General features: G+C 42.3%; 1 protein-coding gene across 1 annotated transcript; it reads left to right on the plus strand.

Annotated features, from left to right (window-relative positions):
* Positions 1–9985: 9985 nt before the first annotated feature.
* Positions 9986–12072, plus strand: LOC126334814 (cuticle protein 21-like). Its single transcript, XM_049997454.1, has 2 exons — positions 9986–10022; positions 11379–12072. Exons 1-2 carry the CDS (start codon positions 10011–10013, stop codon positions 11982–11984), a joined length of 618 nt encoding a protein of 205 aa, XP_049853411.1. The 5' UTR covers positions 9986–10010; the 3' UTR covers positions 11985–12072.
* The last annotated feature ends 219 nt before the right edge of the window (positions 12073–12291 follow it).

A 12291-nucleotide genomic window follows, 5' to 3' on the forward strand; every position in this document is an offset into this window, starting at 1 on the left:
TGAAATACTGAAGTGTTCAGGAGTATCAGTGAGCCAGGCTGAACCTGAAAACAAATGGCGAAAATGTTTGCACTGAACCGCGAATCCCATGAAGACCACGAAAGATGTTCAGTTCAGTTTCATTTACAATTAAAAAGGTGAGGACTTATTGGACATAGAAATGCGATGCTGTAAAGATTCGTGATGGAGATTCGAACCGGACGCCTAGTTGGATTGTTTACTTATTGAAATCACGTTAGGTACAGAATATTTTCCGCAGTATTAAGATGCTTCAACATGAAATAACGATACTTTCTTTTAATGACAAGGATTCGAACCAGGTACCTACTGGTTCTATTTTCAACCAACTAATAGACATGAAATATCGGATTACTTGTTAACCAGTGGAGAGATGTGAATATGTTTGACTAGAAAAAATACGATGAAAAGTTTTGTGTGACTAGCAGTTCAACCCCACATACATGGTTACGAAGTCACTTAACTATAAAATTCTGTTTCAGGGGCAGCTAGGAGTGGCATGTTTGAGCATTAAACGATGTGATGGTACTTTCTCTGCTGACTGGTAGTTGAGCCCAGAACACATCGCCGTCGTTGACTACACAAGAAATAGGTGCAAGAGAATGATCTGCGAGCAGCCTAAGAAAAAGAGACCATTAATGTTACTGTACGACATCCCAGAGGACACAGATGCAAGGACACTAAAAGACACATAATACGAGCAGAATCTTGAAGGTAAACTGATTAAGAAAAGCTTCGAAAGCGACTATACAGTACGATTCAGGGAAGGACCATTGGGAAGACAAGTGGTCAATCACGTTACTGAAGTGACCCGTGAGGTTATAATAGCTCTCATGAAGCAACAAAAAGTGTATCTTGGGTTTCGTTCGGTTTCAGTGAAAGACTATCTAGTAGTAAGGCAGTGCGTTCATCGCCAAGACCTTGGTCATTTGAGAGAATATTGTGATAAACAAGTAATACTTTGTGGACATTGTGGAGAACAAGGCCATATCAGAAAAGACTGCAATACAATCAAACAAGCGACAATGTGTGTGGCGTGTATGTATAAGGCTAAAAAGTGCACAGGAACAGAGCTGAATGTCTCACATACCAAACCCTCCTAACAAGGCAAAATTCAAGAACTATTACGGGCAGGCATCTCATAACACTAGAAAACAATGAGGGCTCTAATGACACCATCAAGGGCTCTCTATTTAAGAAACTTAAACCACCATCGAGAAGGAGATAAGACGGTGATAGCGCGAGGAATTTCTGACAAAAAGTGAACAGTAAGTACCATAGAAAAGAGCATGCGACATAGACCGAAGTAGAACATCATGCGCCTACGAAAAAGCAGGAAACAAGCTTTTGACGAAAATTCAGAACTATGTGGTATAACAGAGAAGCAAAGTCAGAGGAGGATGAAGGAGTGGCGTATGGCACAGGTGATCAGGATCTAGTGCCACAAGCTGGGCAATTGTACGTAGAATGCGACAGCACACATCCCGACGAACACACTGCGTTGCCTACAGAAGTAAAAGAAGATTTCCCAATGTAGTAGGTGAATCTTCAACAAAAACAGTACGAGTCTCATAGCCAGTTCGTACAGGAAACAAACACCTACTTCAGAGAAGTAAACAATAAAGAAGTGACCGGAACAGATCTGCGACAGATTTGCGAAAGCATAGAGAACGTTATGCAAGTCACTAAACTGGAAGAGCTGATGACGTTTACTAAAGCGTTAAGCGCGGGCCGGGGTGGCCGAGCGGTTCTAGGCTCTACAGTCTGGACCGCTCCGGTCGCAGGTTCGAAGCCTGCCTCCAGCATGGATGTGTGTGATGTCCTTAGGTTAGTTAGGTTTAAGTAGTTCTAAGTTTTAGGGGACTGATGACCTCAGAAGTTAAGTCCCATAGTGATCAGAACCATTTGAACCATTACGGTGTAAGCATCCAGAAGGAAATTATATTACTTTTCGTGAGCCTGATTTCGTAGACAGAATCCATCTCAGAATGAACAGTCTGCCAACAGAGGTGGAAAACCTGGAGAAGTTATTAAAACAGGTTTCTACCAAAAGAAATGAATCATTCTCCTTAGATAGGTACACAAGCACTTTGTGATGAAGGTCGTATAGCACGAAATCACAGGCGAGTAGGGTAAGATTGTCGAATATATAAACCATCATCCTTAAATGAGATAAAGATAGGACAGTTTAATGCCATGAGAATTGTCACACTATTGCATGAGCTAGAAGACTGGCAGAAGAATTGAAGTTAGATGTATTGTGCTTCAAAGAACAATATACGAAGGTAGGAAAGATCCTCAGTATGTCAGTAACTGCCCAGAAATCCACACAAGGGCAACGTCCTATGGCAGCAATGGTAGTATTAAAAAGGGAAGAGTACTAACAAAAATATCACAGTACTTATCAGCACACTTAATCTGTGTTGAAAACGTAAATGTAAAGGAGAGCTGCATCCTGGTTTCCACGTATTTTCAGTTTAATGATGAGATCTACAATTATCTGCTAAGACTGAAGGATATTAGTCACGTAGGACGAACTAAGCCTCTTGTGTGCTTCACTGGTGCAAATGCGAAGTCAGTATTGTGGCATAGCCACCTGACTGATGGCTGTGGAAGACAACCAGAAGAAGTCATTTTGGAACTCAGTCTACAGGTATTGAAAGCATCTCACAATCAGCCAACCTATGAAGGGAGGATCGGAGCAACGTCAGATATTGACATCATTTTAAGCAAACACGGCAGCGGTGCGCCGTGTGGAAGGCTGGAAGATTGAGAGTGAAATGACATCAAGTGACCACAATATCATGCACTACACCATCACTGAAAGCGAAATATAAGACGCCACAGATGCGCATAAGGCCCAAATATAATATCAAGGACGATTAACTGGAAAGAACAAAGAAGACTGTTTCAGTGTCGTGAAGTCCATCGCTGGGTGGTAGTGGACATGTTAAAGCACACGAACTGACAGGAGCTGTACACAGAGCAATGGAGGCATCGATACCTGTCGGCAGAGGTCATTCTAAAGGAGTACTTTGCATCTAGACAACGACGCCGCAGAAATGAAGATGTGAAACAAGGAGAGCCGGGAAGCTATGCCAGAATAGCATGATCGAAGAAGAAGGAGTCCGAAGATTACATAGATAAAGGTGTGTTGGACAACGTTTTAAGGAAGAGTTATGGAAAACAAAAATGGATCGATGAAAGCAATTCGTGGAGAATAACTTAAAACCGATCTCTTGGGTGTACCATATGAAACAGTCTGCGAGAAAATTCGATAACCAACATGCTCATAATGAGTGATGGGACAGTAACAGAAAGCTGGGAACCATCAACCCCTCCGGGCCTGGTGGCCGAGCGGTTCTAGGCGTCTCAGTCTGGAACCACGCGACCGCTACGGCCGCAGGTTCGAATCCTGCCTCGGGCATGGATGTGTGTGATGTCCTTAGGTTAGTTAGGTTTAAGTAGTTCTACGTTCTAGGGGACGGATTACCGGAGATCTTAAGTCCCATAGTGCTCAGAGCCATTTGAACCATTTGAACCATCTACCCCGTTAATGGAAACACTACTTCCTGGTGCGATCGGCCTTATTGGGTTTAATTCCTACGAACAATGATTTGTGCCCTCAGCTTGGATGCACGAGGGTTCATTTCTTTAAGAAACTGTGCCTCCTTAGGTGAGAGAATTTCATTATATGACTTTAGTTTTCTTGCTAAATTTTTTGAGTGGCATTCGTGGGATAGCTGTCGACACTGTCAATCCCATTTTCTAAGAAAAACTTCAAAATTTTCTCGATATCTCGTTTTTGGAAACTACTGTAACTGTATTCCCTTTATAAACTTTCGTGATAAGAGCCCCCTTATCAACTAGCTTCTTACTAATGCCTTTCACTAATCTTATTCATTAATGGATTTGTCCCCTCTCTTATTAGATTCTTGGTTAACCACTTTATCAACACCCACTGCAATTTTGTTTTGCTCAATTTTAGGAACTTTGAGAGTGTCTGACTCAAATTTAACAGAAATCAACGTATTTTTGACATCTGTTTTCCTAGTTTTTTTATTAATATTGTACTTGAGCCCTTTCTGTAGCAATCCTTTTTCTTGTTCATCAAACAAAAAATTTAAGTTAAATTTAAGACTCTGGTATAAAAATTAAAAATAGGTTTACATACCTCACCAGACGTGCATGACTGCACTGTTAAGATTAAAATCTTTTTGTTATGCTTTTGTCTTGCGCACTCTACCATTTTCTCCATATATTCCGTGCACATACTGATAATAAATCAAACACTACAGGAGACACTAGATTAATAAGTTCCAATGTGCATCAAACAACTCTGCGCTGACTTTTTTTTGGACAACTCTCTAATTTCACTTCGCAGTAACGCCTTCACATTTCCTCCCAGCTAAACTTCCTGCATCCATCCTCTTAGTAAAGAGTCCCCCTGAATACCTTGAAACAATTTTCTTTCTTAAACATTCTTTATTAAAATGAATATGTTGAGATGTAGTTGCTAGTCTGATTTTCAGGTTCTTAAACTTGAATTACGCTGCACATACACATTTTGGAAGATTACTTTATGGAAAAAGCGATCCTTTCATCAAACATAATATCAGCGGAAGCAGATGGAGCACCTGCCACGTTTGGACTATATCGTGGGTCTATAAGGCATTTAAAACAAAATGTATCCAGAGTGTTTCCTGTACATTGCGTCATCCATCGACAACATTTGGCTGCTAAAGATCTGAGGGTTTTTTCTTCTGGTCTTCAGTCCTGAGACTGGTTTGATGCAGCTCTCCATGCTAGTCTATCCTGTGCAAGCTTCTTCATCTCCCAGTACCTACTGCAGGCTACATCCTTCTGATTCTGCTTAGTGTATTCATCTCTTGGACTCCCTCCACGATTTTTACACTCTACGCTGCCCTCCAATACTAAATTGGTGATCCCTCGATGTCTCAGACCATGTCCTACCAACAGATCCCTTCTTCTAGTCAAGTTGTAACACAAGCTCCTCTGCTCCCCAATTCTATTCAATACCTCCTCATTAGTTATGTGATCTACCCATCTAATCTTCAGCATTCTTCTGTAGCACCACATTTCGAAAGCTTCTATTCTCTTCTTCTCTAAACTATTTATCGCCCACGTTTCACTTCCACACATGGCTACAATATATACAAATATGTTCAGAATCAACTTCCTGACATTTAAATCTATACTCGATGTTAACAAATTTTTCTTCTTCGGAAACGCTTTCCAGTCTACATTTTATATCCTCTCTACTTCGACCATCATCAGTTATTTTGCTCCACAAATAGCAAAATTCCTTTACTACTTTAAGTATCTCATTTCCTAGTCTAATTCCCTCAGCATCACCCGACTTAATTCGACTACATTCCATTATCCTCGTTTTGGTTTCGTTGATGTTCATCTTACATCCTCCTTTCAAGACACTATCCATTCCGTTCAACTGCTCTTACAAGTCCTTTGCTGCCTCTGAGAGTATTACAGTGTCATCGGCGAACCTCAAAGATTTTATTTCTTCTACATGGATTTTAATACCTACTCCGAATTCTTCTTTTGTTTCCTTCACTGCTTGCTCAATATACAGATTGAATAACATCGGGGATAGACTACAGCCCTGTCTCACTCCTTTCCCAACCACTGCTTCCCTTTCATACCCCTCAACTCTTATAACTGCCATTTGGTTTTTGTACAAATTGTAAATAGCCTTTCGCTCCCTGTCTGTTACCCCTACCACCTTCAGAATTTGAAAGACAGTATTCCAATCAACATTGTCAAAAGCTTTCTCTAAGTCTACAAATGCTAGAAACGTAGGTTTGCCTTTCCTTAATCTTTCTTCTAAGATAAGTCGTAGGGTCAGATTTGCCTCACGTGTTCCAACATTTCCCGGAATCCAAACTGACCTTCCCCGAGGTCAGCTTCTACCAGTTTTTCCATTCGTCTGTAAAGAATTCGCGTTAGTATTTTGCAGCTATGACTTATTAAACTGATAGTTCGGTAATTTTCACATGTGCCAACACCTGCTTTCTTTGGAATTCGAATCATTATATTCTTCTTCGAGTCTGATGGTATTTCGCTTGTCTCGTACAACTTGCTCACCAGATGGTAGAGTTTTGTCAGAACTGCCTCTCCCAAGGCTGTTAGTAGTTCTAATGGAATGTTGTCTACTCCGGGCGCCTTGTTTCGACTCAGGTCTTTCAGTGCTCTGTCAAACTCTTCACGCAGTATCATATCTCCCATTTCATCTTCATCTACATCCTCTTCCATTTCCATAATATTGTCCTCAAGTACATCGCCCTTGTACAGACCCTCTATATACTCCTTCCACAGCCGGCCGCTGTGGTCTCGCGGTTCTAGGCGCTCAGTCCGGAACCGCGCGACTGCTACGGTCGCAGGTTCGAATCCTGCCTCGGGCATGGATTTGTGTGATGTCCTTAGGCTAGTTAGGTTTAAGTAGTTCTGAGTTCTAGGGGACTGATGACCACAGATGTTAAGTCCCATAGTGCTCAGAGCCATACTCCTTCCACCTTTCTGCTTTCCCTTCTAGCTTAGAACTTCGTTTCCAACAAAGCTCTTGATATTCATGCAAATAGTTCTCCTTTCTCCAAAGGTCTCTTTAATTTTCCTGTAGGTAGTATCTATCTTACCCCTAGTGACATAAGCCTCTACATCCTTACATTTGACCTCTAGCCATCCCTGCTTAGCCGTTTTGCACTGCCTGTCGATATCATTTTTAAGACGTTAGTATTCCTTTTTGCCTGCTTCAATTATTGCATTTTTATATTTTCTCCTTTCATCAATTAAATTCAATATTTCTTCTGTTACCCAAGGGTTTCTACTAGCCCTCGTCTTTTTACCTATTTGATCCTCTGCTGCCTTCACAATTTCATCCCTCAAAGCTACCCAGTCTCATTCTACTGTATTTCTTTCCGCCATTCCTGTCAATTGTTCCCTTATGCTCTCCCTCAAAGTCTGTACAACCTCTGGTAATTTCAGTTTATCCAGGTCCCATCTCCTTAAATTCCCACCTTTTTGCAGTTTCTTCAGTTTTAATCTACAGTTCATAACCAATAGATTGTTGTCAGAGTCCACATCTGCCCCTGGAAATGTCTTACAATTTAAAACCTGGTTCCTAAATCTCTGTCTTACCATTATACAATCTATCTGATACCTTTTAGTATCTCCAGGGTTCTTCCATGTATACAACCTTCTTTTATGATTCTTAAACCAAGTGTTAGCTATGATTAAGTTGTGCTCTGCGCAAAATTCTACAAGGCGGCTTCCTCTTTCATTTCTTAGCCCCAATCCATATTCACCTACTATGTTTCCTTCTCTCCCTTTTCCTACTCTTGAATTCCAGTCACCAATGACTATTAAATATTCATCTCCCTTCACTACCTGAATAATTTCTTTTATCTCATCATACATTTCATCAATTTCTTCGTCATCTGCACAGCTGGTTGGCATATAAACTTGTACTACTGTAGTAGGCGTGGCCTTCGTGTCTATCTTGGCCACAATAATGCGTTCACTATGCTGTTTGTAGTTGCTTACCAGCGCTCCTATTTTTTTTTATTCATTATTAAACCTACTCCTGCATTACCTCTATTTAATTTTGTATTTATAACCCTGTATTCACCTGACCAAAAATCTTGTTCCTCCTGCCACCGAACTTCACTAATTCCCACTATATCTAACTTTAACCTATCCATTTCCCTTTTTAAATTTTCTAACCTACCCGCCCGATTAAGGGATCTGACATTCCACGCTCCGATCCGTAGAATGTCAGTTTTCTTTCTCCCAAGAACAACGTCGTCTTGAGTAGTCCCCGCCCGGAGATCCGAATGGGGGACTATTTTACCTCCGGAATATTTTACCCAAGAGGACGCCATCATCATTTAATCATACAGTAAAGCTGCATGCCCTCGGGAAAAATTACTGCTGTAGTTTCCCCTTGCTTTCAGCCGTTCGCAGTACCAGAACAGCACTGCCATTTTGGTTAATGTTACAAGGCCAGATCAGTCAATCATCCAGACTGGTGCCCCTGCAACTACTGAAAAGGCTGCTGCCCCTCTTCAGGAACCATACGTTTGTCTGGCCTCTCAACAGATACCCCACCGTTGTGGTTGCACCTACGGTCCGGCTATCTGTATCGTTGAGGCACGCAAGCCTTCCCACCAACGGCAAGGCTCGTGGTTCATGGGGGAAGGGATCTGAGGGTAGACAGCATCAATCTCTTCCATTTGTCATTAAAGTCGTCAACAAAATTAGAAACAACACTATGAGTTCTAGGTTATTTGCGCTGTTAAGTGAAGATTACTTCTTCGCACTAATGTACGCTAGCTGTCAAAAGGCTTACAACCGACAAGATTTATCTCTCGTTTTGGAAGCTAAACATTATATTTTAAAGGAAAACCTGATCAAGTGGTAACCACACATTGATTATGTGATAGATTAATGAGGTTAGCTTGCAGTTACGAAGTGAGAGTCCAAATCAGAAAAAAAGTCTATCATTACAGCATTTCCTTCCAGAAATAAACTAATGTAGCAAAACAATGGACGGCGTAATTTTCTCAGTATCCCAATTCGCCACAAACTGTCAGGGTGATGAGGATTCAACCTACTTTCAAAATTTAAATGTCCTGCACAAATACTTTGAAACTAGGATTCGGTATGTTTGACTATGGACATACCACAGTGGATTATCAATCAATATAGTGATATTGAAGAATTGAATATCATATTACAAGAAGAACTGTTCGGAATAAGCACTAACAAAGAAATTAAGACACAGTTTAGAACGGTTTATCAACAGTTTTCGCTTCAGAGAGACATAGCTGCTACATATCCTGTATCGTGGACTACCGACAGAAGGCTTTTGATAGCTTTTCCTCCCTAATATTTCGTGGAAAGGGGTTCCAGCGCTCATGCCGATCTTCGTACGAAAAAAATTAAGCAATTCATATCACTAATCGAGGGCATTTAATGTTAAACCTGACCAAATTGACGAAAAATATTGAAAATTTGCTAGTAAAACGTGGGTCTCATCCTTTCCATTGAAGGCATTTACATCTTAATATTGCTAGATTTGCACTTTGTGTCATTTAAAGTAATTTACGCATTTAACTTAACAATTCTTTAACTGTTTCTCTCTATACGTCTACATTTAAACCTATCATAGTGAGTAGTATTGTATCGGCTGTCAAAACCACAATGAATTTTTAAATATTCAGCATATGAATGATAGAGGGTCTACCCAAACCAGTAAAATAGAGCGAAAGGGAGACCCAAATTCGAATTTCAGACCGACACCAAAATTTAAAACTTTTCAGATTGCACTCAGATAACAGCCCCGTGACCTTAAATGACCAACGGTTCATTACATAAAATAAAATTTTTCGTGGAAGAAGTTTACTGGTGACAGAAGTTCAAATGGTTCAAATGGCTCTGAGCACTATGGGACTCAACTTCTGAGATCATCAGCGCCTAGAACCGCTCGACCACCCCAGCCTTCTTGCATTCAACATTCTGACGGTTACACAGGTTATTAATATAGCAGCATTTCACATTTGCAATGGCTTATCTCGCGCTTCTATTAACCAGTGATCTTGCGATGTTAATCACTTAAATATGTTGCCTAGACAAACGTGTTCCCCAAATTTCCTTTGAATTAGTTAATTTTTGGTGCTGCGAATTTTTCTCGTCAGTGTATTTGTATCAATATTATTACAGTATTAGTGCTCTGCGTGCTGAAAGTCTCAGCGCCAAACGGGTTGCATTTCGTAGCGGACGGCTGTGTCTCAATTGGGGTAGGTGCGCCCAAGGTCTGCTGTGGCCAGTGGCCGCCATCCACATCGCGCGTTGCGAAAACGCGGGCAGCGCCCAGCCACGCCTGCAGCGGGTATATAACTGCCGGCCGGACAGTGCATCGCCAGTTCTCAGCTCCACACAGCAAGAAACTCATCGACATGGCCTGCAAGGTGGGTGCCGCCAGAAGACTGCTCAACTTCCACCTCTCAACTGTGTTTCAAGTGTCCATGACTCAGCGGTGTTACACTTTCTTCACGTGCTTCGAACATAAAGCGTGTTGCCAACTGCAAGAATACCAGTGCTGACACAGATATGAAAGTGGCAGATTCTGTCTAAATTTGATAACGAATATTATGTAGGATTCAGTGCATTTTACTAGCTACTCTGTCTGACTGTGCTTTACAGCTACAAGTGGGGTACTCCACGCAATATGGGGAAGCGCTGTGGAACTTTCAATCAGTGAAGGTTCTAAGTAAAAAATTCCAAAGGCAGGAAGTAAAGTTAAACATCTCGTCAATTTTCACGCTTTCTGATATGCAGCTTTTCCTCAGAAGAAACGTAAATGGAGCAAGGAATCTATCGTGGATCTAGTTAAGGAACTGCTCCAATACTGAATTACGAAATTTGTCGATAGTTTAAATCAGATTGAATAGACTAGAACATGAGTACAAAGTCAATCGAATACTTCTTCGTGAGCGGGGGCGACTGACGAAAAGTTTCTGACGAAAATAATTAGGGCCAAAAAGTAATAACGTATTAAAGACTAATGCTGGACAGAGATTTGAATTCGAATCTACGCGGCTCTGCTCCGTGCGATATCTCCTCGGGAGTTAACAACAAGATATCCTGTGGAAAGGAAAGAGACAGATTTCATTCGTAGCTCATCACTAGGAACTTTAATTAAAAAGAATTACTCAGCTCACAGTGAACCACCCATACACCAATGTCTGTCATGTCTCATTCCACTGGGAAAAGAATGTGATTTTTACGAGGTATCAGCGCTTTTCTTTATTATTCCAACTAATTTCCAACCAAAAGCGAAGTAATTGCACGGCCATTGCTCAGTCACTCAACTGTTGAAGAAAGAAAAATAATGCTGACCATACTAAATACGCTGCTGCGACACCGCACGTAAGGTGTTGACAGTTAATTGACAGTTAAACTGAGTTTCCGTTTGTTCTGCAACATTGCGTCATAAAATTAACATCACAGATATAACAGTGCCATGCAGCTAATGCGGATTAAAAAGATGTTAAACACCACTGAAGTGCCGTAATGATGATAGTCTCAGTAAACTTATAGTGGTCAAAAACGTTTCATTCGGCAGCTATTAATGGATCTTTAAAATGCCAATCTCTTGCACTTTTCCATCCATATCCAAATAATTATGGCTCCTCATTAGCTTTTAAAGCGCCGCTGAAGAACGTATAAAGAACTAAGTAAATGTTATGATTTAAGTCTACACGCTGCCTCACAAGGAAATGAAGCTGGACACTATTAACTGACAGATATCCTGTGTGTTTCAGCTGATCGTCCTCGCCGCCTTCGTGGCCGTAGCCCGTGCTGGCTACCTGGGAGCCCCCGCTGTGGTCGCCCCCGGCCCAGCCATCGCCGCCCGCGCTTACGCCGCCCCTCTGGCCTACGCCGCCCCCGCACTCCACGCTGCTCCCGTGGCATACGCCGCCCCCGCGCTGCGTGCCGCCCCCCTGGCCGTCGCCCCCGCCGTGAGAGCCGCCCCCGTCGCAGTCGCCGCCCCCGCCGCCGTGGCCGCCGAGTACGACCCCAACCCCCAGTACAGCTACGCCTACAGCGTTCAGGACGCCCTCACCGGTGACTCCAAGAACCAGCAGGAGAGCCGCAGCGGTGACGTCGTCCAGGGCAGCTACAGCCTGGTCGAGCCCGACGGCTCCATCCGCACCGTCGACTACACCGCCGACCCCGTCAACGGCTTCAACGCCGTCGTGCACAAGGAGGCCGGCGCCCACCCCGCCCCCGTCGTCGCCAAGGTGGCCGCTCCCGTCGCCTACGCCGCCCCCGCCGTCGCTAAGATCGCCGCCCCTGTGGCTTACGCCGCCCCGGCCATTGCTAAGTACGCTGCCCCCCTTGCCTATGGCAAGGCCATCCTGGGCTAAGCTGTATAAATAGGATATATTTATTGTGTGTGAATGCGTTTTGTATGATACAATAAACATAACGAATAAAATTCGTTAACAAAAAGAATCCATTGTTACGAATTCGTTACCTGAATATTTTCACTTTTCAGTAGTGTTTTACTTCATATGTTTGCTTTCACTGCATATTAATGTCAAATAATACTACAGTACAGTGGAAGGTACACTTCACATTGATTGAGTAACACAACTGAAATTATAATTTTCCTTTAATATTTTCCTTCGACAAACTAAGAAGCCGATGTAGTATGTCGGTTAGAGCTATTGA

This window comes from Schistocerca gregaria, chromosome 2 (assembly GCF_023897955.1).
Source record: "Schistocerca gregaria isolate iqSchGreg1 chromosome 2, iqSchGreg1.2, whole genome shotgun sequence".
NCBI lineage: Eukaryota > Metazoa > Arthropoda > Insecta > Orthoptera > Acrididae > Schistocerca > Schistocerca gregaria.